The sequence below is a fragment of the Pelodiscus sinensis genome, chromosome Z (genome assembly GCF_052426305.1).
Source record: "Pelodiscus sinensis isolate ZL-2025 chromosome Z, ASM5242630v1, whole genome shotgun sequence".
NCBI classification, from domain to species: Eukaryota; Metazoa; Chordata; order Testudines; family Trionychidae; genus Pelodiscus; species Pelodiscus sinensis.
Window position 1 is genome coordinate 17,573,431 of NC_143085.1, and position 27,850 is coordinate 17,601,280.

Below are 27,850 nucleotides of genomic sequence, written 5' to 3' on the forward strand. Positions count from 1 at the left end.
TGCCCCCTCCACCTACTGCCATGCTGCTTCTGCCCCCTTCAGAGCCTTCTGCTTGCTGTGCAGTGGGTGGGAGGGAGAAAAGGGGGGGTGCTGATGTCAGGGTGTCCCTCCTCCCTGCATCCTGTACCCTGTCTCCATACCTCTGTATGGAGGGAGCTTGAAGGGAATGGAGGGAGCTTGACAATGCAAATCTCTGTCACTCTTACACTGTGTGTGGCTCTGTCATTCTCACAAACACAAACTGTCCTTCCCTCTCATCTCCTGACCCAACACGTACATGCAAAGTGGGTTATTTTTAGTTTTTGATTGGACTGTTTATTTCTTGCTTATGCTTAAATTTAATTCTGATTCTTTGAGTAGTGAGTCCTAAATTATCTAAACGTATCATGTCTGGAGTCATTATCCCTGTGGCACTTGTGCTCCTGGAAGTGGCCCGCATGTCCCTGCAGCCCCTGAGAAAGGCAGAGCAGGGGTCTTCCACATGCTGTCCTTGCTTGCAGACACCACTCCCTGCAGCTCCCATTGGTCAATAACAGAGAATTGTGGCTAGTAGAAGCTGTGGGGGTCGGTGCCTGTCAATGAGGGGCAGCACATGGCGCCATTGATTTACATGCCAGCTGCTTTCAGGAGAGGTGCAGAGCCAGGGCAAGCCTGTCTTGACTCCACTCCTGGGCCATCTGTCTGGTCACTCGCAGGAGGGATGGGTGGAACTTAAACCCAAAACCCTGCCCTACACCAATCAAGAAGGTAGGGAGGTCATGTGGGCTCTTGAGTAGACCAGGGGATATGGTATTTGCCTGGGAACCAATGGGTAGTGAGTTCAAATCCTGAGTACCCATAGAGCATCAGAACAGCCAACACACACTGCCCCAGGACCTGGCTCCTGCATTATGAAAGCAGGGTAAAGGATCCTTGGAAAGCTTCCACTAGCCACAGCTCTGTTATTGTTCAGTGGGAGCTGCAGGAGTGGTGTCCACGGGCAAGGACAACATGTAGAAGACCCCTGCTCTGACTTTCTCAGGAGCTGCAGGGACATGCCAGCCACTTCCAAGAGCAGCAATTACCACAGGGATAATGACTCCAGACATGATACATTTAGGTAATTTAGAACTCACTACTCAAAGAATCAGAATTAAATTTAAGCATAAGAGAGAAATGAACATTCCAGTAAAAAACTAAAAATAACCCACTTTGCATGTACGTGTTGGATCAGGAGATGAGAGGGAAGGACAGTGTGTGTTTGTGAGTGACACAGAGATTTGCATTGTCAAGTTCCCTCTATCCCCTTCTCTCTGTGTGGAAATGGGATACAGGAGTGGGGTGAGGAGGGACACCCTGACATCAGCGCCCCCCTTTTCTCCCTCCCACAGACTGCACAGCAAGCAGGGAGCTCTGAGGGGGGCAGCTCCAAAGCAGAGATCAGGAGCAGCATGACAGTGGGTGGAGGGGCAACTGAAGTGCCAGCGCTTGCTAGCTTCCTGGCCAAACCAGTCAGGATCACCTGTCAGAGGCTCCAAGATCTACTGGTAGATCCCAATCTACTCGTGGTGACCACTGATCTAAAGGTTCTTAGTGATAGCCAGGGCTTGACAAATTCGCTCGCCCACTTGTCTGTGGCGAGTAGATTTTGGCAGCTGGCGAGCTGTGACAGGGTGGAACTGCCCCGCGGCGGTGAGGGTGACCCGCCCCGCACTTCAGTGGCCCCTAGCCCCGTGTAACACAGCCAGCGTGGCGTTCTGACAGCGGTCTGCGCTGCTTGCTCCTGTGCAGCCGCCCAGCTGAGCTCAGGGGGACGGGGAGTGGAGCAGAGAGCAGAGCGTGGGGCAGAGGATGTGAAAGGAGAAGCGGAGGTGGGAAGCAGCCCAGGACGGTCTGTCTTCCTCCTGCCTTCTCTGACCTCCTCCAACTCCCGTCCCACTCCGCTCTCACCCTTCACTCCTCCGCCCACCTCTGTCTTCTAGCTCACTCCTCTGTTCTCCCCTCTCCCTCCGTTACTCTCCTCTGTCACCTCCCTCCTCTCTTCTGCTCTCCTCTGCTCCCCTTTTGAATGCGGCGTTCTCTTGCGCGGGCGCCTCTCCCCGATGTCAGGGACGCACGCACACTCTGGCCCCACCCTAAGCCCACGTCCAGCCCCACCCCTGCTTCTGGCTCCCATCCCAGGACTTGGCCCCCCTGCACGCTGCTCAGCTGGACGGGATCAAGCAGCGCAGACAGCTGTCAGAACACCGCACTCCCCGGGCAGCATGGGGGTTGGTGCCGTTGAAGTGCGGGGTAGGTCATCCTCGCCACTGTGGAGTGGCCCCTCCCCATCACAGAAGCAAACATGCCGTTCTGGTCGTCCCGTTCTCCGGATGGCGCACACCTGCGCAGTGGGGGTCACACAGTGGGGGTGGTGAGTCCCTTTTTTGTCTAGCAAGTAGGGTTTTTTATAATTTGTCGAGCCCTAGTGATAGCTACTTCTCAGAAACATTATCACAACAGTAGGGAGGTTTACCTGATGGTGACAGATCAATGTAAGCTACACAATGTGAGTTACATTAGCGTAAGTGAAATTGATGTAGCTTAGATCTAGTTACTGCTGGGTCAATATTGGGGGGGTTGATGGAAAAAAAAAATCTCTTGTGTTGGCTGCTCTTACTCATCTCGTTCTGCTGGAGTACCAGAGTCGACATGAGAATGATCAGTGGTAAATTTAGTGGGTCTTAACTAGATTTGCTAAATCAACTATCGGTGGATTGATTGCTGAGGTGTTGATCCATCCTGTAGTGCAGAGTAGTCCTAATTTGACTTTATCTGAGAATTTTGAGGTCCCCAGCCTTTAGTTCAATAGAAGCTTACAGGCCCAGTCTGTGACAGAGGTTAATTTCTTTCTTCTCAGGGAAAATAATGTAGTCTGATTCAGGCAGACAACCTAGATTGGAAGGCCTGAATTCACATTCTAATAGCAGGACAGGGGTGGGTTCATACAGTATTGTAACATCTATATTCTTGTGACTTTGGTAAAATGAACTTTTCTGAAGGAGCAATCAGAGTTCCTCTTCTTTTGTTCAGTGTAAATTAACGAAAATGTGTTCTTGATTTCCTTTTATTCCTTTTCCCCCCTTAGAATAGGAATCCACTTTTGGCTGATTATAATTTGTTCATTTTCCCCACTGTTGGTTCAGTGATAAGGTTGACCTAAGAGGCAAAAACTGATTTAAGAATCCCTCTGATCAAAACCTGACATGATTCTTGAAAACGGGAGTCTCCCTTTTCTTCTTAAACTGTTGGGATATTACATTTCCGCTTATTTTGGAGTCTCTGATTTCTTTCCTTTGCTCCATCTGTAAACTAATAAATAATTATGAGGCCTGAAGAAGATGAGGTACATATTCCAAACCTGAGAATTCCTGCGATGCCAGCATGAACAACGGAGGGAGTGTCTATATTAGACATTTTTTATTTTAAGCTTTTGAGTTAATTGGTTCCAGTTTAACTGCAAATACTCAAGATGTTTGTAAAGCCTAGGGTGAATGCTCCTGTAATGCTTTTGCTTTACCTGAGGCAGTTCTCCCTTATTGGAAAAAACAATTTTTTTTTTTGCCACAAAACTTTTAAGATTCCTACAATCTCCTATTGTTTTAGGAATTAGCTTTTGCTATAATCCAGAATCCGGCCAGCCTCATGGTGGATATTCAATACAATGTTATTCACTGACTGCTCAATTAAAAAAAGGTGTCTGTACCAGCTGCAGTAACTGTTTATGATCAGAAGAAAGCATAGTCATAATTATAAACCTCATGGCTGGAAACCAACTGTATTCTAGCTGGTACATAAACACTCCTTGTGTCTCAGACAATAGGCAAGTGAATATAGACAAGAGCCTATTTCCCTCTCCTTGTTCTTTCTGTAGCTTCTTTGTGAAACTAGACCTTCCAGTAAAAGCAATGAGACTGTTGAATTCCATGCATTTCTTTCAGCAGATGCTCAGGCCCCTGCCATTTGACCTCTAAGTTCCATCTCTGCTCAGGAGGGAAGGGGGGAATATTTTTGGGGATTGCTGAAAAAAGAAAAATCAAAAGTTGGAGGTGGGAAACTGAAAGAGCATAAATGAAGCAGAAGTTCCCAACACCCAGAAAGATTGATCTAGCACTCTCCTCTTAGCAAGAGAAGACTCAAAGGACATGTGTCTACTGACCATGCCAGAGATCTATTTTCTGGCATTTGATTTAATGGATTTAGTAAGAACCCACTAAATTGAAGACTAAAGGCCTTGATTCATGAGGAGGAAGGGAAGTTGATGGTAGCTTTTGCTCTCATTCACCTCCCTCTGTAGAGATGGTGCCAAGCTCTGCTTAAGGGACATTGATTCCACTTTATGTTATTTACTTAGCTGGAGTTGCAAACTTAAGCTACCTGCAGAGTACACCTAGCCTAAGGCTGAGTTAATTTGTTTCTCTTCTTAGTGATGAACTGTTTATGGAACTTGAACAATACTGTAATTCCATAGGAATTCCACTGTAGTGCAGTGTTAACAAACTACTGCTGTTACACTTTTATGTAATGCTTAAAATACAGTAAAAGCAAAACATGGACTTCCTTGGCTGCTGTGGCAAATTAAATAGCATTCATGATGAATTCTTCTGGCACTCATGTGGGTGCAATATATAATTCTTTTAGGAATTCCACTGAAGCTGGTCACCAAATTAAAAAAGTCAATTAGAGTTCTCTATCAGCTTCATGTAATATGAACACTCTAACTGACTCCCTCTTCCTTTTCCCCTTCCTTCTCTCTCATCCCCCATCCCTTACTATTTATTTTGGATCTGGACCTTTAATACTCCTGTCATCTGAAGAAGCAGGTTGTGCCCACGAAAGCTCATGATACCATCTATATGTCTTGTAGGTACTGCTATACCATTTGTTGTTTTTTAAGATTTTACAATCACGTTGAGAGTTCTGAGCACTCACATGATGGTGGTATATGCAATCTGTTTAATGGACACTAAGATTGTAACATGCTTAGTTTGCCTCTGGCTCTACTGTAAAATTGTTGTCAAACAAGATGGCACATTGGACAATGGTGGTGGAAGAGAATTTCAATGCCACCATTAGCGAGGAGACAAGATTACTAATAGATCTCTATGCTGGTGCCAAAAACACTGTTCACTTCCACTATGTGTTACACATTTCTCCACTTTCTGATGAGGGAGGAGGTGCTGAGTTAGAATGCCTATTTTGTCTCTTCACATCAGCCTTTTTTTAAAACCCTGGATAATTTAGTCACACACTCTTAAAAACAGAAGCTGTAACATGCTATTAAAACAGCTTTCCTCTCTGTGAAATCAGTTAGCCATTGACAGGAAGGAGGTAAGGGGATTTCAGAGTGTGTTCCTCCCCGCAGATGGGAAAATATATGTGAATGCATGTGACAAACAGAGCTCTGAACCTGTGACCATCCCATTTACCCACAGCTATGCTAGCAGCATTGTTCTTTAAACAAGCTATTGCACAGAAGGCATCTATGAAACAACTGCATTTCTACTTTTTCTGCCTCCCAGCTCCAAAAGGTGGTATAAACCTGTTTGTGCTAAAAACACACCTATAACTTGTAGTCTTGGTTAATCTATATGAGGAAGTGCCACTGTCTGCTTAGGGTTAATCTTGTGCTTCTTCATACACCACAGCTATTCTCAGAGCTGTCAAAGCTCTTAGTTTTGTGACACCTTTGATATGGTGTTTGACAAGCTGAGAGCTAATCCTTGGCCAGTGGGCAAAGTTCTTAAGGGTAAGGAGATGCTATTCAAGGAAAGGTCTTACACCCCCTCAGCCTCTTCATCCTAAGGTGGCTGGGCCATCAAAGCACCTGAAGCACTATTGGTATTAAAGGGCTCAGCACATCTGTCGATAAACCATTAGCCTCAAAGCCAAGCAGACTAGCTATGACACAAACACTCAACTACCTTTTTTCATCCAAAATCAATGTTGTATTTATCTTCATTGATCTACAAGGAAACTGAATGTTTAAAATTACAGGGGTGCAGGGGGGAGGATTGAGGGGAAGGAGGGGAATGAGATACAGAGTCAAAGAAAGAAAATAGTAGCGGATGGCTGAATTAACTAGAAAGTACAACCCCAGGGTATATAAAACATGGATACTGAAAAATAAAATGAGAGAGGGGAAATGGTACAGCAAGTAAAACATGGCAAAATTTACATATGAATGAAAAGTAAAATTTGAAGTAAAAAATAAAAATCATGCCGAAAAGCAGTTCAAGGCAGAACCACACTGAAACAAACGTTTGCTTATGGTCTTCATGTACTATAGATAATATATCAGAATTTCTTTTTTAAAAATCAACCATTAAACTTTTTTTTTTGCACTCCTAAAATTCTACTTTGTTTTGTATACAGATTCCAATAAGAACACTGCACGATTAGCACAAGGGGTCCACAGAAAATTGTCCTTGCTTGCCAGCGAGCCTGCCCACAACTCAAAAAGAAAAAGAAAAAAAAAGGAAAAAAAAATTAAAGGGTCTGCCGCATGGGTACTGTGCCAGTTCCATCTGTTTTTGCCATCTTGAAACGTGGGAAACCAAAATCTCCTTCCAGGAGCGTCTCTTTCTCTCCTTGGTGAACTGTCCCTTGTGTTTGTACAAAAAAATCAGTTTTTTTTTTTGGTTAAACACAAATATCCTTCTTTCTGTTCACATGCCATTTCCATTCTGTCTCCAGCGTTGCAAGTTGTTGCTTTTTTTTTTAATCTTCCTCCTCCCAACATCCACTAAAGACCTGCCTCCCAGTTCTTGCATAGTTGAAAAATATATGCTGCACTTAGCTTTCTGAGTGGGTATTTCTGACTGTGACAAGAATGAGTTGTAACCATGTTAACAAATAACCAGAGTGGTTCTAGAAACCATTTTTTATAAAGTCTACCTATGTTAAGAATTTAATATTGGTGTACATTTATATTAACAGGTTATTTACAGCTTGTTTTCTTTGTATGTTTTGTTTAAAACAAGAAGTCAAAAAAATTCCTCTTAAATTTCTGCATAATATTATAAGGCAAAAAACAAACAGTTTTGTACATTATTATTATTATTAATAATAATATTTTAATATATATCTGTAACTTCGGTTCCAAAGTACCAAGATAAGTGATCAATTGGCTTCAGTTAGGGAACCTCACAGTGGATTGTAAGAAACTACAGTATTTCCATAAATAATACTTTAAGAAACCCTGGGTCATTTTCTTAAGGATCTGAGGCATTTTAAATGCAACTTTAACTAAAAGCAAAATCTCCTTTTTTAAGTGAATAAAGAACACAAAATTAAAAAAAATACAAATCCATTAAAATGTTTCTCACATTTGGGAAAAAATGTACAAACCTGATATTTTTAATAACTCATTTTAGGACAGAAACAAAAATAAAATAAAAAAATCAATACCTATATATATTAAATTCCCATTCTTAGCAACTTTCTTGTTGGAAAGTTTTTGAAACCCCTGATCCCATTATTTATGGAACTGTGCTTAATTTCTATAAATTTTACATTAAAAAAAAGTTACAGCAGTGCATTTTGTAAAAGATTTTTGTTGTTCTATATACAACCAAGTTTAAAATTCACCCTGTTGGGGACTATCGTGCCTCTACTTCTTTGGGGTTCCTAGAGGGGGAATAGTCCCTGGACTCTGAGTTTGTGAGTGGGGTAGTCCTGCGAGGGGAGGCAGGTCTAGTACTGCTTGCTGGTACCAAAGGGGGTGGGGCACTCAAAGCTGCGGTTGGTGGATTTCTATTTAAAATTCCATTGTGCATGGCAGTAGACGGACTGAGTCTGGGGTAATGCATCCCGCTTAAGTGAGGCATGAACGATGGCATGTGTGCCAGCTGACTTTCAATAGGGGATGAGTGCAGGTGGTGCATTCTGGCACGCTCAAGTTCCTCTCGTAAGTGCAAGCGCTCTCTCTCCTCCGCTTGCCGTAACCGCTCTTGCTCTCGGCGGGCTTCAAGAAGGTTTTCGTGGTTATAGTCGTGCGGTTCCCTATCTCTATAAGAACGCTCATGGTCATAAAATCCAGAGGTGGTAGGGAACCTATGGATGGGATCTGTTCGGAGCTGAAAGTCCATTCGACGATGCAGATCTAAGCTCCGGTAGGCATCTCGTAACGGGTCCCTCACGGGGTCCCAAGAAAATCCAGGATGTTGCAGTCTGTCTCTTCCTGACAGAGGATTCATGCCCATGAGAGGGGTCATCATTCTGCTGCGGTCTAGAACATTCATGTTGTTCATTTGGTGAACACTACTCATGGAGAGAGGCATTGTGGCAGCCATAGAATGGGACATGGGTAATCCATGCAAAGAAGAGGGTGGCGGATGTTCCACTGTTCTGGAATGCTGTGAAGGTTCAGATCCCACCACCAGCACATCACTGTCCTCCTTGCGCTCCTCTTTGACCTTGATGTCATTCTTAATCTTTTGGAGGTCACTTGGAAGCTCTGGCTTTCTATCTATATCTTTGTTCATTAAATTGCTAAATTTCAAGCTCTCACTTAGTGCAGATTTGCTGTAGGGAGATACAGATTGAATTACTGGCTTTGTGTTGTCCTCAGAGGGTCTCTTATCATGGCTAGGAGTTTCCTTCACAGGAGAACGACTCTCTTTTATCTTGAGTTCTGTTATGGGTGGCTCTCTTAGTCGGTCAGGGTGCTCTCTTTCTGATTCTTTGGACCTTTCCCTTTCACCTATGCTAGCTTGTCTGATGGGATCGCTGGAGGTCTGGCTGTTGCTACGGATGAGGTTGCTGATCTGATGGGTCACAGGAGCGGATGCCGGTGAGGATCTATTTGAGTGTCTATTTTTATCAATGAGATCCCTGTGTAAAGAGAAAATACCTTATTGTTGGTGTCTAATCAGAATATGGTGCTAAAATTGTGACCCAACATAGAAACAAGGGACTAGCAGATGTGTCCAGCAGCAGGTGTAGCAGTGTTATCTGCGGATCACTGTCTTGTAACTGGCTATTACAGTTATGGGCTACTCATAAGCAAAGAATCTTAAATGTGTTCTTGTTTGGTGACTTGCAAAATGGGATGTGAATGTGAGAACATCAAAGTCACCTTTCACATGTGACCTTATCTCTGTTTAAACTTCAGTCTCCTGAAGAGACAGGCTACTTTATTATTGGAGGGCCAGGAAGGTCAGTGAATTATTTTAACCTCCTCCTCCCACAGTTTTCTAGACTGTGCTAGCCAAGGAAGTATTATGCTATCAATCAATAAATATAATCTACTACCTAGGGATATCAGCCATTAATTATCTAGAATCTGCTTGAGTTACTACAATGGCTCCATTGATTCCATGTGACATGCATCCAAGACAGAGACACTAAACTGGTTGGCAACGTACATTTACAATATATTCTACATAAAACAAATCCATCTTAAACTCTCCTATCTTGGGGACTGAGCACCCAGGAAATGAGCTAACATTTGTTTTCCTAAGCAGCAGCAGATCTGTGTTTTAGTTTAGTGCAACTGAATTAGGTGCTGCAACTTCAGCAGTTACGCCACCTGTATGAGAAAAAAATTCCAGGCATTGGAGAGATATGCATGTGAAACTGACTGATTCAACTGTCTTTCAAGAAGAGCTGCTGTGAGGAACAGACAATTTAATGTACTGGTGCTGACTATGGGTGTGTCTACACAGCAAAGTTATTTTGGAATAATGACTTTTATTCCAAAATAACTATGTGAGCGTCTACACAGCAATTCCGTTATTTTGAAATAATTTCTAAATAAAGGACGGTTTATTATGACTTCTATAAACCTCCATTCTACAAAAAAAAAAATGCCTATTCTGAAATAGCTATTTCAAAATAAGGTGTGTGTAGAAGCGCCACTTCTGCTATTTTGAAATGGCTGGGCCATTCAAAGTTATTTCTTTTGGGGCTCTAACTCAAGATAGTGCGTCTACATTTGGAAGCCTGTCTCGGACTAATTTTGAGACTTCTCTGCAGTGTAGACATGTTATTTCAAAATAAGCTATTTCAGAATAACTATTCCGGAATAGCTTATTCCGAAATAAGCGTGCAGTGTAGACATGGTTTAAATGAGCAAGATCTCTCACACGAGCAATGACGTTATCCAATATTTAGAGTGGGAATGGGAGGCATGAAAGTGGGGTTTTATTCTCAGCTATGCCACTGATGTATTGTTTGACCTTGAGCAAATCAGTTAATCTCACTGTGCCTCAGTTACTCCCATCTGTAAGATGGGAAAAGGGAAAGTAACATCTCTTTGGGGATGAGATGTACAAAACACAAAGTATGAGAAAACTGAAAATTAATGATGCTCAAGCTTTTTGTTGGGTTATTATCATAAGCTGAATGATTATCATTGTGAAAACTAGTAGTTTGGACCACTACTATTGGATTTCTCTGAATATTTATCTCCATTTACCTATTTTTCAGGGCACTGAATTTTGGCAAACAGTTGGTATTATTTAAAGAAAAAGTATTAGACGCTGTGGTAGACAGAACGTGGTGATGTTTTTAAGGCCAATTAATCTGACTTACTAATGGCCTGCCTGCATTACAAACCTTACGGCATACTCTCATAGTGCAGATACACCTCTGCACTCATAGAAAGGCTTTTCCATTGGAGTAGAAACACCACCTCCCCCAAATGATTGTAGTTATATTGACACTAGGAATGTAAGCGACTAGCTGACTACCCGATATGCCTAAGCTTACCGGGTAGTGAGTCACTACTCGACTAGTCATCTCTCACTTTGTTGCCTCTGTATCAGAGGCAGCCGGGGGGGAGCAGAAGCCAAAGCAGGGGCTTAAAAGCCCAGCACTGTCTCCATGGGGGGAAGAGGAGGCAGAGGTGCAGAAGGGAACCTGGTGTGAGCCAGGACTGAGCAGTCCCAGCTTGCCACAGGTGCCAGACGCTGCACCTTTACTTTTTAAATGTTGTGCGAGCCACCAAGCTCTTACTACATTTAAAAAGCAGAGCCACAACTTCCTGGATTTAAAAAGCAAAATTTACTACATTTAAAAAGCAAAGGTACAGTGTCTGGGACCCAGTGCAAACCACAGCATGTGACTTTCCAGCATGGGCTGTTGGTTTTTGTCTAACCAAAACATGCCTATGGAGGGAAAGGCCTGTTGACAGCTTCAGAGAGAATTTGCTTACCTCCTTCATGTCAGCAGATTTATAGTTATATCAAAATCAAGGCCATTGTAGGGAGAATAGAAGGTAAAAGAGTACAAGGAAGTGCCCAAAACGTGCCTATGGTGACCATATTTTCTGAAGCAAAAATAGGGACATATTAGCCATGCCTCCAGCCTCATTAGCCACAATCCCATACCCCTTATGCCCCACCCACCTGCCACATAAAGTCCCATCCTTGGAGGTAGTACTTCCAGGGTTAAGATGGACACATGACTGGAAGCAAAGCATGTTGTGTGATCCCTCTGAGACCTCTGCCAATAGGGATGGGTTTGGCCCCCAAAGGACCTTCCCATGCAGCTATACTGCAATTGTATTAGTTCTACTTGCATTGCATTAACTCATGGGAGGGAGGAGATGCTGGGGGTGCCTCTATTTCAGTGGTTCTCAAATTTTTTGGCCTGTGAACTACCTGGTTCAATGTAAACCTTTCCACGGACCACCAGTTGCTAATGGAAACTCACTGTTAATTACATAATTACCCTCAAACCATTTTGCTGGTGCTGCAGCTAGGGAGAATGGTTTAATTTAAATTATTAAACAGATTAAGTGTTTTGACTTTCTTGTGTTAATTTATCAAACTTCATTTTAAATTCAGTAAAGTATTAATTTATGACCACCACAAAAGGTTTCAATGTTTTCTTTACTTATGGCAGGGATGGGGAACCTTTTTTGGGTCGGGGACCACTGACCCACAGAAAAATCAGGTGGGGACCACACAAGTGAAAAGCAAAAAACTCCTCCAAACCCTCCCAGCCCTCACTGATCTGGCCCCCAACTGAGACACCTCACTCCTATGGAGTCCCAGCTCCAGAGGGCGAGGGGATGGGGCAGAGAGGACTGAGGTTCAAGGTAAAGATGTTAAATTGAGGTTATCAGGCTAATCGTGTAGTTGATACAATTTGTCTCAATTACACAATTAGCTGATAAGCGCCACTCTACAGAGGCACAGTGGGAGTAGCTTCAGGAGCTGGCTCTATCTGGGACTTAGCAGTCCTGGCTCGTGCAGGCTGTGGGAGCCACCAGTGCTGTGGCTCTGCATTTTAAATGTAGCAAGAGCCACCAGACTCTTACTACATTTAAAATGCAGGGGCAGAGTGACCAGCATAAGCCAGGACTGTTCTGTCCTGGCTTGCACTGAGTCTAGCAGCCCCTGATCACAGTGAACAGATCACCCAGCTCCCCATTGGGACCCCCTAGACAGGGGCTGCTGCTGAGCAGCCTCTGCCTTTGGCGACCCTCGACCAGCCACCTACCCCTCCGCTGCTTCTGATAGAGGCAACAGGAGCAGAGGCAGGCAGCACTGTGGAGACAGTACAGGGGGGAACTGGCTTTTAAGTCGGCTCCCTCCAGGACCAGCTATTTCTCCCTTCTTGCTGCCTAGAGGCAGCAAGAGGGTGGGCGGGGGAAGCAAGTAGTCAATACTCTACTCCACTACCCATTAAACTTTTGCTTATTGGGTAGTCAACTATTCCGTAATGTCCCTAATTCAGGGCTTTCCACAGATCAGATTTACTTTTCTGGGGTTCTAGATTTAGTTAATTTTATGGACCCCCTTAGGCTTCGGGGTGGGGAGAAAAAAAGGGGTTCAGTGGATGGGAAAGGGCTGCCAATAGGTGGGAGAGGGATGTGTTCAGGATCTAGATGGAAGGTGGGGTGCAGAAGGGGGAGAGGTTGCAAGGTCTGGGTGAGAAGTAGGGTGCACAGACAGGCTGGGGATAGGGTCTCTGGCCAGAAGCGAGAGTGCTGGAGCAGTCTGGGGATAAGGTTTCTGGCCAGGAGAGAGGTTACAGGAGGGGTCTTGGGGCAGGGTGTCAGAACAAGCTGGGAACGCGGGGTTGTGGGGGGAGGGGCGTGAGTGAGGGGGATTTGGGTGTGGGGTCTGGGCACGAGGGGGGATGTTAACCTGGGTTGGCACCTTGCTGCAGCAGGGAAAGCCTCCAGACAGTAGCTGTCATTCCCCCAGCAGGGGGGAAGGAGAGGGAACTCAGTCTCCCCCCTCTTCTCACCCTCCCACACAGCAGGGATCCCAGCGCAGCTGCGGGGCTTCAGCTCCAGGTCAGGCTTCCTGCTGGCAGGGTGTAGGGGGTATGTGTAGAAACCCCAGCCTTCCCCCCAGACCAGGCTCTGCTGCTTCCCCAGTGGGGTGGGGAGGAGTATGCGGGGGAGAAAGAGTGGCAGTGCGTGGGCAGCAAGCCCAAGTGCGCCCTGAGGGGTGACAGAGCCTGAGCATACCCTGAGGGGGGTGGCAGCACCTCAGCTGAGTTCCGCGCGGCCCCTACTAGGGTACAGGCAGCAGTTAAAATATGCTGAGGTCCGGGAGCAGCTACTTAGTGCCTTGGACCCTGCCACCCCTCCCCTTCCTGGCAGCAGTGGCCACTGTAACAAGCTGCTGCCTGCATATGTGGAGGAGAAGAAGGAGGCTGCATGGCACTGGAGGCCCCGTGGGTCAGAGGCAGTTCTTTTGGGTAAGGGGGAGGGGCTGTGCAGTGGTGTGGCAGTGGGTGATGGAGTAGCCAGAGCTGTGTGCCACCAGAAGCCTGCCCCAGTCGGCAAAGTTCCAATGGGAGCTGCCTACGTGCTCAGGGATGGGGGTGAGGTGAGGTGAGGTGAGGTGGGGGGAGCATGCTGCTGCTGAGCCGTACCAGGAGCAATCAAACTTATAGTTTCTTCTTCCTCAAAGTCCAAGTACCCGTCAATAGTGAAATGTCCAGCAGAAATTTCCAGGACATTTTACTACTTGATGGGGCACCGGGACAAAATCCTAAAAATTGGGACATTCCTGGAAAAATTACTATATATGGTCAGCATACACATACCTGTCTTTGTCTCTGTCGTCCTTATTCAGACAAAGATCTCTCTTCTCTGGCTCCCGCTCCCGTTCTCTGTCATGGTTGGTCAGTGAGGAGCTTCGCTCAGAATCCCCTGGCTTAGGCCATTGTGGAGGTGTCGGGAAGGAAGGTGGGGTTCGATGGAGTCTATTCCAGGGCTCATGGGGATTATTAAAGCTCTGTAGGTTTGGACCGTCTTTGTGAGCAAATATGCTGTTATGAGCTAAAATAGCAGGGGGCAAAAGGGAACAGATTTTTTTTCTTACTTTTGAACAAGAGTTAAAAAAAAATCACATGAAACTCTCTCAAACTCTATAATGTGCCAATCATAACCATAACTATCCTTTCAAGACTTCTCATTTTGGGGTCAGGGAAAGCTCTTAGCAGGAGTTTTCAGCCATCTCTGAGAATTGGTAAAAAACACAGCAGCTGTTAAGACTATTTGCGGGGAAGCTTTACCTACAGATCCGAGAAACTCCTGCAAGGTAATGGGAACATTAACACCATAAGAGATGATTCATTATTGCCCAGCTTCTTTTTCTCTCTCCATCATCATGACCAATACTTACTAGCTCCTGTCACTGCCATTCTAAAAAGGTAGTTATAGAAAATCAGTTGTCTACAGTGAGGACTCACACTCACAGCCCTATTTGTTCATAAGAGGTGTGTAATTGTATTTTTTTTAAAGAGAACTTGGCTGTGGGTCATACACTCCTTTTAGCACGATCAGTTACTTGATTTTTTTTTTTTTTTACCAATCCAGAATTCATTCCCAGGTCTGTATGAGATGCACATGCATGCTCTTGTGTATGTGCCAACCATGCCTCACTTGAAAGTAATGAGCTATTAAAGGAAAATCATTCTATATGTGGAATTTAACATTCAAACTGTGGGATTTGGCAGAGAAGGGTAAGTCTGCACTGTGATTTAGGAAAGGTTATCAATAGCTGTTCTACTGAAAGTCTTCACTGTTGAAGGATGTCACTTTATGTGCCAGCAGAGTAGCAGAGCTCAGTGGAGTATCACACTTTGACACCTTTAAGAACACAGAAGGCCATCATCTTGAATGGTGAAGAGATGCAGAAGCACAACTATTGATAGGCAAGACATGCAGAAAAGCTCCCACCGCAGAGACCTGGAAATCTTAGGTGCAGTGTTTTCAGATAGGAGAATGGAGGTTAGGAAATAACTTTTTTAAAAATTACCACCAGCTGCTGTAAATATTAGCATGTGGCCTTTTTGAAAGGGATGTTTGTCTGCAGTAACCCAGCCAGTACTTACTCAGAGCATGACTGCCTAATCCTCCAAAGGCATTGCTGCCTAAGTTCCCAAGGCCGCTGAAGGTGCTTGACCTGCTAAATGGATCTGGAAAGGCAAACAGGGATTTAGCAGGCATTTAGCCAAGAATGTTGGAGAATGAAACGCACCCCTCCCCTTCTGAATGCTCTGAATCAAAGCAGGATTAGGTCAGACTTTAAGCTGATCCTCCTTATTGCAAGGTTCTTTGCACAGAAAACTCGAGCATGTTAAAAATGGAGAAAGAATTCAGTGCTTACTACACAAACAGATGTTGTAATAAACTTCTGTATGCCAGAGGGTTACTCAAAGTTATGTTTAAAAGCTGAAATTGAGTGGCAACTCCTATGCTGCAACACTATCCACATGGCAATGAAGAGCTGTAAACTGTCTTCTGGTGCAAGTGGGCCCTGCACAAAACTTTTCAGGACAGAAGAGGACTTTGCTCCATTGATTTGCTTTCCAGCCCCTTTCCCAGCCTACTCTGGGTTCTGCACCATGTCACAGTGTAGACATCACTATAAAATGAAGCTCTGACAAAACCTAGCCACCTTTGTATAAGATAACAAAAGGCTCCTGCATTTGTAAGCATACACCTGAGAGGGTGAGGCCAGACACAGACACCACACACAGGGGCCGCTAGCTGATATTTTGGCTGCATTAGAAAGCGAAGGAACCGGAACAACCATTCCAACAAGCGGCTGTATATGTGTGAATGGGTATGTCTACACTAGCCCCCTAGTTCGAACTAGGGAGGCTAATGTAGGCATTCGAAGTTGCAAATGAAGCCTGGGATTTAAATATCTCGGGCTTCATTTGCATCTTCCCGGGCGCCGCCATTTTTAAATCCCCCTTAGTCCGAACTCCGTGCCCGCGGCTACACGTGGCACAGAGTAGGTAGTTCGAATTAGGATCTCTAATTCGAACTACCGTTACTCCTTGTGGAACGAGGATCCTAATTCGAACTACCTACTCGGTGCCGTGTGTAGCCGCGGGCACGGACTAAGGGCGATTTAAAAATGGCGGCGCCCGGGAAGATGCAAATAAAGCCCGGGACATTTAAATCCCGGGCTTCATTTGCAACTTCGAATGCCTACATTAGCCTCCCTAGTTCGAATTAGGGGGCTAATGTAGACATACCCTATGTGTGTGTGTGGATGGAGGAGTGCATGAGTGTGACAACTTATTATGACAAAGCTTTTTGATAAAGATGAACTTTCTTTGCTCACAATTATTGTATTTCAGTTGTCTTAAAATGGGAACTGCAGGCATCTTGATAAGTAGCCTGAGAGATCATCTTGTTTCACAATGAATGTTGTGTTCACCTCTATATTGTCTGCTGTGTAACCTTCTCTCAGACATAATCCTAAGAAAATCACTACAGACACCCATCCCTATAGCAACTACATACCTGGGCTTTTTGTACTAACACTCCTTCTACAGAGCCACTGGTTGCAGCGCCGGTGAGAGTGCTAGTGTAAACTAAGGGCTATTGTGTGCCAGTCACCTGTTTATTTAGATCTGCTCTGAGATGGATTAGATCAGCTGTTGATTAAAGTGCCAGAGAAATGTGTGCACTGGCTCTACAACTATGGCAGTATCAATAATTGGAAAATTTTAGGGAAAAAGGACTGGTGTAGAGACATACTTGGAGAATATTTAATCCTCACTCACTAATAGTGTAAAAGTAGACCACAGTCTTAAGGCCCTTCTAAGCCAAGCACTACGTTGCCTCACTACAATGCTATCATTAAATTCTGACCAGACCTAATACATCTTAAAGTACGTTTCCTATGGGGGTTTAAGTGCTACAATATCTCAGACTGCTGATCCATGGAATCAGAGAATAAACTAGAATAATAATGGGAGAGCAGGGTTTACTTACACTTACCTGCCAAATGGCTCGTAGGCAGGAAGCTGCTGTGGTGAGGCGAGGGTCCAAAAGGGGTGGTGGCTGGATGTGCAGAACCTGTGATAACAAGGGGGTGATCTGTTTTTAGTTCAGTGATGGTTAAGGGTTTTAATATGAAAAGCTGGTACTCCTGTCCATCAAATCCAGATACACATACACAGGGCATACTGAAACACCACAGAAGTGGCAGAACTCCACTTGACGCTGAGCAACAGGCAGACTGTTTTTCCCTGTCCCCTAAATCAGGGCAAGACAAAGAGTGAATGTACAATCTTGCATCAAAGAGTGCTAATTCTCTGTAATAACTCTGGCTTTGATGCCTTATTATAATGGGTCTTCCATAGAAGATGCATGTAGCATAATCATTTATTTCACTGCATGTAAATTGGCCTGGATCACCCAAGGTCATCGAGCAAGACAGACCATTCTGAAGTGGGACAGTTGCTTCCAGAATGAGCAGGGAGGGCACACTGAGGGAACATCACCCCTATCCCAAAGTATTTGCCTTCCGGTTCCCTGAATGGATGGTGTGTTGCATTTTTTGGCTGGAATTAAATCACATATAGCCCGTTCATTGTTGAGTTTGGAGACACTGCCCAGTGCCAGCTGGGGAGCATCATTTCAGACTTCATTAAGTTGCTGGGATTCAAGATTTTTGGGGCCTTGTCTACACTAGGAAATCTTTCCTGACATTTCCCATAATGGCAAATAGTCGATGCAACTCAGCAGTTGGTATCAGCAGTGGGAAACCTAGCTTATATAAGGCCGAGGACACTGCCAGCATTTTATACATTAGATTGGGCAGACCAGTTCCATGCAGAGTTGACATAGTTTTTAAAATGCTGGTAACCAGCTGGAGTCCTGTCTGTGCTAATATTCCCTCTATTGCAACTGGAATGCTACATTGTTTAACTATAGTTTACTGTAAATAAACCCTCCTTCTTCTCCCAGTGCCTGTTCATGTAAATTGTGATTAGCAGTGTGATTGTGTGTGCGCACACCAGTACACAGCATCTGGAAAACTTCTATTCTAGCAACATCTGTTAAGTTGGCCTGGGCACTCCGTGGAGCTGTGCCTTTATGGCACTCAGTTTAGAGCCCTGCCAACCTGCCACCCCCTCAATTCTTTTCTTACCACCAGTGACCATTAGCTGGAACACCTTATGACTCTTGTTGCGTTGGCAAGTGCCTTTGCAGTGTCAATTGTATATAGTTCTTTACATCTTTGTTTAGTTACTATTAGTTGTTGGTGTTAAGATTGCTTTGGGGGCCGCTCCCCCATTGTTTCGCTGGCCCTGTGGCATGCTGCAGTCCCCCAGGTTGAAAACTTGCAAAGGCTGTAGTAAACACATGCCCAAAAGTGATCCAAAGACTTTGTGCTTGAGGTGTTTAGGAGTCACCAGAAAGACCAGTGCAAAATCAGTTGCAGGTTTTACCTTAGCCTAGAACTATGAGAAAAAGGGACCAGCATCTCACAAGTCTGCTGATGGAGACTGGTTCCAGCCACAGTCAGACCCCCCAGATCAGGGCACCCCACACTTAGCAACTCCTTCTGTGAACCAGTGCTGAGAATGGACTCCTCACAAGACTCTCAGCACCATCATGGCTCCTCACGTGTGTGATTATAGGGTTGACACCAGTCTCAATCACTGATACTTCAGAAGAAAAAGAAGATGGAGAGGCACCGCTCCTTCCCATGCCAAAACTAAGAAGTTGGTCATTGTGGGACTTCTCAGCCCACAGCATTTTGGCTCCTTCACTCACAAGGGTCATGTCAACTCTTGCCCTGGTTCCAGGACAGTTGAGTTCAGATCTGCCCTGCTCGCTGGGTCCTTGCAATCAGCAGCTGCAGCCTAAGGCATTTTGACCCTTCAGGCATTTTAGGCAGCATAAGACATTATGCACCGCATGGTGCTATTTTCCCCCCTCAGGAGGAATGAACCAGTGGCATGGCCCACCCATGGTCCAGTGAAGAGGGAACTCGACTATGCTGCTGCAGCACTCAGCATTTCCACAGGACCTCCTGGCACCAACCGCTCAAGAGAGGGAGCCTACTTGGTCCCTTAGCTCCTGGCACTTGCTGCTTTGCAGCGTAGCTCCCCTATGGTCTTCATTTTCAGAGACCTCAGAGACAGAGTCTGAGACCTACTGCCCACATAGGGTTAGGAGCGGGAGGTCGAGACAGGATTGGCATGAAGAATAACAGTTACAAAAAGATGAAAACCATTTTTTCCTGCTCAAAGGCAGTAGAAACACATACACACACATAAACAAGCTGTTCCCACCCCCACATTTTATTATGAATTGAGACTCCACTGTCAGGCAATGACAGAACAGGCGATTTCCTGAGACCAGTTAAGTTGTGCACAAAATTGACCAAGAACTTAGTGCAGCCTTCAAGTGCAGCGGTTTACTACTTGTTTTTTTATGGTGTATTGTAAATGCAGTAAGTGATGTAAAGAGTAACTCTGCAACCTCCATTAAGACTGGAATAAATAAAAAGTAGATTCTGCCTGCAGTACTTGGTACCAGCCTGGCACCACAGAGATGCTACATTGAGAATCACAGTGGGTACTAATAAATTAACAGAGCAGAAACTGCTACCCAAATATGGCCAGACTCCCTAAAATGAATATGACTTAGTCCAAAACTGGGGCATAGATTTACCTAACCATTATTTGTGGCAGGAACTGGTGCACTGCACAGAAGGCCAGCATTAAACTGAGTGACATGATGGGGAGAGAGGTGAAGCCGACCCCAGCTTGGTAACTGCAAACCCTAAGCAGCCAGAAAATGAATTAAGGAAACTTAAGATAGAGCACAACAACAAATCTGAAGTTATCTATAAACATTCCACCTGCTCCGCTGCTTAAGATGGATGGAGACTGTCATCTATGTGATCCTTGAAGATTTCTGAAGATGTATAACGGATGGGAGATTTCTTCAAAGGAGACGGCTTACAAACTCAACTACATGGGCTGATAATAAAAAATCCTCCAGAGAAAGTCAGGAGCAGAACTGTGGGCTGTCAGGTAGTTATTAAATATAACGTCTACCAAGCAGCTGAACATCCATCCTGAAGACAGGTGACCCTAAGATAACTTATGTCTCTCACAGTAACAAGGTAATGCAGCAGAACCAATGATTCACACCAGCTACACTCTTGTTCAATCAGGTGAAAAAAATACCTCAGATATTGTAGAGTAAAAGATTTATTTATCCCTATCTTACTGCTGCAATGTTTGTTCACTCTGCTGTTCTCCACTAGCACTTTTACTTAGATTTATTGTGTATGCTGTTGTGATTAATATACCACAGACTAGTTGCTTTAAGGTTTTTTATCTTCAGGTGAAGTTAAGGATTCTTCTTGCTTTTTTAAGAGATAAGCATGTCATTATGAAATCATTAGAGATCTAGATATTTCGCAGGAATGCTTGCTCCTTTTAAAGAAATGTTAAAGATACTAATTGTTTAGCATCTTTAATTCAATAGACCATTTAATTTTATGACTCTAAACTGTACTCTAATACAGAGCTGCACAGCAAAATCAGATATTATGTAGGGCTTCTTTTAAAAACAAGATAGTGGGAAGGAAAAGCAGTTCCCATAGTTAAAGTAATCAGCATGCATACACATCCATGCTATATTTAAGTACATACATAAAGACACTGCCATAGTATCTAGGCACCTGTGTACAGACATACAGATGCAGGGTGGCATAATACAGCTTAAAAGCTTTACTTACATGACTTTACAATGGACACCATTGCTTAAGTCTGTTGAAATCACCAGTCACTCCCCCTTTATAATTCACTTCCACAGATCATTGCAGACAGATAAATAGGTTCCAAAGATGTAGGTACTGAAGGGTACTAAATCTTGTATTTGAATCTCAACTTGAGGATGGGGTAGCTTACATTTTAGGATTTGGGCAAACATTCACGCTAATTTTAATTAAATTAATTTTAATGGGGCTTTGCCAGGGATGAATTTGATTAGGCTGATCACAAATGATATGACAACTATTAGCTTCTGGGGCATTTCTGTGCCAAAAATAAAAATTCTCCACACAACATTTTAAGATTCTGCAAAACTCTGCATATTTTATTTGCCAAAATAAAACTGTATCATTACAACAGTTGCAAATATTTTGATATTTCAAAATACTTGCAGGCAATTTTGTCTGTGCTAGGGACGTGAACAACTAGATGACTATCCAATAAGCAAATGCTTATCAGATAGTCAACACACTAGTTGACTAGTCACTTCCCCCTCCCTTGCTGTCTCCATCAGAAAGAGATGCGGGGGGAAAAAGAGGAGGGGATGCTTCAAAGTGGTATCATTGCGTGCAGCCTGGGCCAAACCCTGGGCTCATGTGTTGCTGCTGCTTTGAAACCCTGCGGGGAGCATGGGGCCAGCGGGTGACTGCCTGAGTCCCCTGTTGGCCCTGTGCTCCCTGTGGCGCTTTCACCTTTGAAATGTAGCAACAAGTTGCTACACTTCAAAGGTGGAGGTGCCCTTATCGACTAATTGAATATTTAATACAAATTGCATCAACTATTTGATTAGCCGATTAATCTAAATGTAACATCCCTTGTGTGTACCAAGACAGACAACAATATAAAGACTCCCCTAGAAATAGAATTAAAGATGCCAATCCTGTTCCTGTTTCTCTGTTACGCTTTTTTTGTGTGCCTCAGTCTGGTTATCACACACATGTAGCTGGGCATATGTACTCCTCAGCCCAGATACATGTACCCTAGAGCCCAGGGATCCAGAAAAACAACCTGATACTGGGGCCTGGGCTTGCCTGAAATGTCCTTAAATGCTGCCTTTTTCCTTCAACGTGTGTTGGGAAACCAGTTGTCTGGAACCCTCCAACACCTGCTCCCTTCTGTTCCTCCCTCCCATTCTTAGGTAGTGTCCTGTTTTTGTGAGCTGGAAAGATAGGCTCTGTTGGGTCCAGCAGACCCTAGAGGTAGCCAAGTACTTCTGCAGCACCAATTCTGCAGGGAAAAAAAAATTCTGCACAGAACATTAATTCTGCACAAATTCTGCTTTGCACAGTGGCACAGAATTCTCCTGCAGTAATCCTAAAAAAAGAGTAAGGTGATGACAGAAAAACACCATGTAAATCACCCCTAGTTAATTATATAAAGTAAATTTATATCCTGTCATCCTATCCATGTGCACATGTCTTACTAACTGCAGCTGGAAACTGCAGGCCTGGAACTGAAGGCATACTTGAATATCCAACATACAGGATACTCAGAAATGGGTTGGGGGGAAAGGAGGACCACAGGAGCAGAAGAGACTATTCTGCAGCTGTAAATCTTGCTGAATATAGAATCACAGAATGCTACAACTGGAAAGGACCTCGAGAGATCATCAAGTCCAGTCCCCTGTCCTCTTGGCAGTATCGAGAACTGTCTAGATCAGGGCTACTCAACTTTGGAAGCCTTGTGGGCCACAATGATACTCACAGCACATGCCAAGTGACACAGCTCAAGTGTGGTTCATGTACATGCAAATATATATACAAATATATGAAATTGCTTCTTTCACACTGATGGGTGTGAATACAAAGATTAAGGCAAGACTACAGAACACACAAGCCCCACTTAAGTCAATTCTGCTGATATTAATAACATGCAATATTTACCCAAATGACAGCACTTTTAATGAGCAATGACAGTCCAGGAATGTAACTACTAAATGCATATCAACAGAAGACCATTCTGTAGACTACTATTTTTTTTTTGGCTTCACAATTTTAAAAATCAAACCAAAGCTGCCAATACAGGCAGTCCCCCGGGTTACGTACAAGATAGGGACTGTAGGTTTGTTCTTAAGTTGAATTTGTATGTAAGTCGGAACTGGCATCCAGATTCAGCCGCTGCTGAAACTGACCAGTGGCTGACTACAGGAAGCCCGAGGCAGAGTTGCTCTGCTCCGGGCTTCCTGGAATCAGCCGCTGATGAGTTTCAACAGGCTGAATCTGGACGCCAGTTCTTACATACAGATTCAACTTAAGAACCCCAGGCGTCCCCAAGTCAGCTGCTGCTGAAACTGATCAGCGGCTGATTCCAGGAAGCCCGGGGCAGAGCAACTCTGCATCGGGCTTCCTGTAGTCAGCGCTGGTCAGTTTCAGCAGCGGCTGACTTGGGGACACCTGGGGAAGAGCAGCTTGGGTGCTGCTGGGTTGCTCCAGTAGCGCCACTCCTCGGCGCTACTGGAGCAACACAGCAGCACCCAAGCTGCTCTGCCCCAGGCGTCCTGATTCAGCCGCTGCTGAAACTGACCAGCAGTGGCTGAATCAGGACGCCTGGGGCAGAGCAGCTCGGGTGCTGCCGGGTTGGTCCAGTAGCGCCCAGAGCGGCGCTACGGGACCAACCGGCAGCGCCCCAGCTGCTGTACCACAGGCGTGCGGAGCAAAGCCACGGAGCACGCGGGAAGCGGGACAGCCGCAGCGCGTCTGGGCTGTCCGCTGCCCGCGTGCTCCATGGCTTTGCTCCGCTTTGCTCCCCGTCTCCCTGCTCAGTTGGTCTCCAGCAGACCAGGGAGACGGGGAGCAAAGCTGCGGAACACGCCGGCAGCGGACAGCCCAAACGCGCCGCGGCTGTCCCGCTGCCGGCGTCCTCAGAGGCTTTGCTTTCCGTCTCCCTGGTCTGCTGGTCTCACCAGGGAGACGGGCAGCAAACCCCGTTCGTAACTGCGGATCCGACATAAGTCAGATCCGCGTAACTCGGGGACTGCCTGTACAGCACTGGAATTTATACAAGTATAAGTACAGGCAGTCCCCGGGTTACGTACAAGATAGGGACTGTAGGTTTGTTCTTAAGTTGAATCTGTATGTAAGTCGGAACTGGCGTCCAGATTCAGCCGCTGCTGAAACTGATCAGTTTCAACAGCGGCTGAATCTGGACGCCAGTTCTGACTTACATACAGATTCAACTTAAGAACCTCAGGCATCCCCAAGTCAGCTGCTGCTGAAACTGATCAGCGGCTGATTCCAGGAAGCCCGGGGCAGGGGCTTCCTGTAGTCAGCCACTGGTCAGTTTCAGCAGCGGCTGACTTGGGGACGCCTGGGGCAGAGCAGCTGGGGTGCTGCTGGGTTGGTCCAGTAGCGCCGCCGCTCCTCGGCGCTACTGGACCAACCCAGCAGCACCCAAGCTGCTCTGCCCCAGGCGTCCTGATTCAACCGCTGCTGAAACTGACCAGCAGTGGCTGAATCAGGACGCCTGGGGCAGAACAGCTGGGGTGCTGCCCGGTTGGTCCTGTAGCGCCCAGAGCGGTGCTACGGGACCAACTGGCAGCGCCCCAGCTGCTGTACCACAGGTGTCCGGAGCAAAGCCATGGAGCACGGGGGCAGCGGGACAGCCCAGACGCGCCGTGGCTGTCCTGCTGCCCTCGGGCTCCGTGGCTTTGCTCTGCTTTGTTCCCCGTCTCCCTGGTCTGCAGACCAGGGGGACGGGGAGCAAAGCGGCGGAACACGCGGGCAGCGGACAGCCCAGATGCGTCTGGGCTGTCCGCTGCCCGCGTGCTCCGCGGCTTGGCTCTGCTTTGCGCCCCCCCCACCCCGGTCTGCAGACCGGGGGGGGGGGGGGGGAACAAAGCAGAGCCAAGCCGCGGAGGACGCGGCCAGCTGACAGCTGTCAGCTGACCGCGCGCTCCGCGGCTTGGCTCTGCTTTGCCCCCCCTCCTCGTCTGCAGACCGGGGGGGGGGGGGGGGCAAAGCAGAGCCAAGCCGCGGAGCGGGCTGCCAACTGACAGCCCAGACGCGTCTGGCTGTCAGCTGACCGCGTGCTCCACGGCTTGGCTCTGCTTGGCTCCGCTTTGCCCCCGTTCCCCCGTCCCCCTGGTCTGCAGTCTGGGCTGTTAGCTGGCCGGGCGCTCCGCGGCTTGGCTCCGCTTTGCCCCCCCCCCGTCCTCCTGGTCTGCAGACCAGGGGGACGGGAGGGGAGGGGGCAAAGCAGAGCCAAGTAGAGCCAAGCCGCGGAGCGCGCGATCAGCTGACAGCCCAGATGCGTCTGGGCTGTCAGCTGGCCGGGCGCTCCGCAGCTTGGCTCTGCTTTGCCCCCCCCCCCGTCTCCCTGGTTTGCAGACCAGGGTGACGGGGGGTGGGGCAAAGCAGAGCCAAGCCTCGGAGCGCGTGGGCAGCGGACAGCCCTGTCCGCTGCCCATGTGTTCCGCCGCTTTGCTTCCTCTCCCTGGTCTGCTGGAGACCAGGGAGAGGAACGGCCCCGTTCGTAACTGCGGATCCGACATAAGTCGGATCCGCGTAACTCGGGGACTGCCTGTACAATCAGTGTGAAGATTGTGTCTGAAAACTTTTCACCTGCTGTTTCACATCAGGCTTGTCTCAGTGCTGCTACAGTGGAATACAGTCAGTCAGATGTCTGTCAGTAAGGGTATGTCTACACTGCATTCCCCTCTTGTGAGAGAGGAATGCAAATGCAGATGAACAAATTGCAAATGAAGCACAGATTTGAATTTCCCGTGCTTGATTTGCATAATTGGGTCCAGCCACTTATGAAACTTCATTTTGTAAAGAGTAAGGGTTATTTCGAAACAAGGATTTTCTTTTGAAATAACCGCATCTACACAGCATTTCTTTTTTCAAAATAGGGTATTTTGAAATAGTGATTGGATGCAATTATGCAAATGAAGTGCGGGAAATTCAAATCCACGCTTCATTTGCAATTTCATTTGTCTGCATTTGCATTCCTCTCTCAAAAGAGGAATACAGTGTAGACATACCGTAAGAGAGGTGTGCAATTTTGACTTGATGATTCCTATGGAGGAGAATGAACTTTCACAGACATACGTAGACCCAAAGCAAATTAGCACTTTTTGGGTACATTTCAGTAATGCTGAGTACATGTCTTCCAGTACATAAAATACTCCTGACTAGGGTTGCCAGGTGTATGGTGTTCTTCCGGACTGTCCGGTATTTGCACCATCTGTCCAGTAGAAAAATTCAGAAAATACCAGACATGTGCAATGTCCGGTATTTTCTGAATTTCCAGCTGGGCGCCGGATGGAACCCCGGTGGGGGCAGGGGACTGACTGGGAGACAGGGCCACGATTGGCGCTAGGAGCCTCTGGTCACGGTCTAAAGCCAGGGCAGGCGGGGGCCAGGACTCTCAGCCATTCCTCCCGCCCCGCTTCTGCACACAACCAGAGGCTCCCAGCACTGATCGCGGCCCTGCCTCCCAGCTGGGAGCCTCTGGCTGCGTGCAGAAGCTGGGCGGGGGGAGAGACTCCCAGCTTCTCCGCCTGCCCCCGCCTGGTTCTACGAGCAATTCGAGGTAGTGCTTGCTGGGGGCACGGCCCCTTGGCCTCTGGCTGCGGCCAGTGGCTACACCCTTCCCCCCTACCAGCTCCGCTTCCCGCCCCTCTTCCTCCGGATCCCCCCTTCTCCCGTCGAGCCCCGCGGACCCTGACCCTCCCCAGCTCTGTTTCCAGGCCCCCCTTCCTCCCAGACCCACCCGTCCCTCCAGGCCAGCCCCACTACCCTCCCCCCTCACCAAGCTCTGCCTCCCATCCCCCGCCCCTTCCTCCCGGCAGCTCTGCTTCCCGCCCTGCCCCCCTCCCGGCCAACTCTCCTCCCCCATAATCAAGTGTGTCTGTTTTTTTCGTGGGGTCTACCTGGTAACCCTACTCCTGACAGCTGAAGAAGTAAGTTGTGCCCATAAAAGCTCATGATACCATCTACATGTTTTGTTAGTCTTTAAGTTGCTACTAGACTATTTGTTGTTTTTTAAATTTTTCCTTTTGCAGACTAACTCTCTGAAGCTAGTTCTAGTACATAGGTCATCCAAAATGTTTCAGTGTCCTCTTCCTTAGGTCTAGCTTTTAGAATACAGGCAGTCCCCGACTTACGCGGATCCGACTTATGTCGGATCCGCAGTTACGAACGGGGCTCGCCCCGGAGGACACGTACTGCGGGACCTTGCGGTCCTGCCGCCCGTGTACTCCCGGGCTTTCTCCACGTCTCCCTGGTCTGCCCAAGCCCCTCCGTGGCTTTGCAAAGCCTCAGGGAAGCCGGCAGCGGAGCAGCCCAGGCGCGCCTGGGCTGCCTCGCTGCCCGAGCCCCCCCGCAGTTTTGCGAAGCCTGGCAGCGGAGCAGCCCAGGCGCGCCTGGGCTGCCTCACTGCCTGAGCCCCCCCGCGGCTTTGCAAAACCTCGGGGAATCCGGCAGTGGGACAGCCCAGACGCCCCGTGGCTGTCCTGCTGCTGGCGTCCTCAGAGGCTTCGCTCCCCGTCTCCCTGGTCTGCTGGTCTCCAGCAGACCAGGGAGACTGGGAGCAAAGTCGCGGAGGACCCAGGCGGCGGAACCGCGGTGCATCTCGGTCCGCCGCCTGCATCTTCCTGGTCTGCTGGGGTGGGGGGGGCGCAGTTAGTACGCCCCCCCCCCCTTGCAGACTAGGCTTTTCTTCAGACGCCTGTGGCAGAGCAGCTGGGGCGCTGCCGGTTGGTCCCGCAGCGCCGCTCTGGGCGCTACTGGGCCAACCTGGCAGCACCCCAGCTGCTCTGCCCCAGGCGTCCTGATTCAGCCGCTGCTGGTCAGTTTCAGCAGCGGCTGAATCAGGACGC

General features: G+C 47.0%; 1 protein-coding gene across 9 annotated transcripts in view; it reads right to left on the reverse strand.

The window, feature by feature from the left end:
- Positions 1-353: 353 nt before the first annotated feature.
- The window catches only part of FBRSL1 (fibrosin like 1), a 1,043,303-nt gene continuing 1,015,806 nt past the window's right edge, over positions 354-27,850 (reverse strand). For 2 of the 9 annotated variants that reach the window (XM_075898366.2, XM_075898364.2), the window contains 4 exons: positions 17,225-17,308; positions 15,325-15,408; positions 14,032-14,266; positions 363-8,853 (listed from right to left, as the gene is read on the reverse strand). In XM_075898366.2, the coding sequence (XP_075754481.1) occupies positions 7,620-8,853; positions 14,032-14,266; positions 15,325-15,408; positions 17,225-17,308 (1,637 nt within the window). In that variant the 3' untranslated portion in view covers positions 363-7,619. Of the gene's footprint in view, positions 8,854-14,031; positions 14,267-15,324; positions 15,409-17,224; positions 17,309-27,850 lie in introns of all 9 variants that reach the window. The other 7 variants (XM_075898369.2, XM_075898378.2, XM_075898375.2 and 4 more) reach the window with 6 other exon arrangements.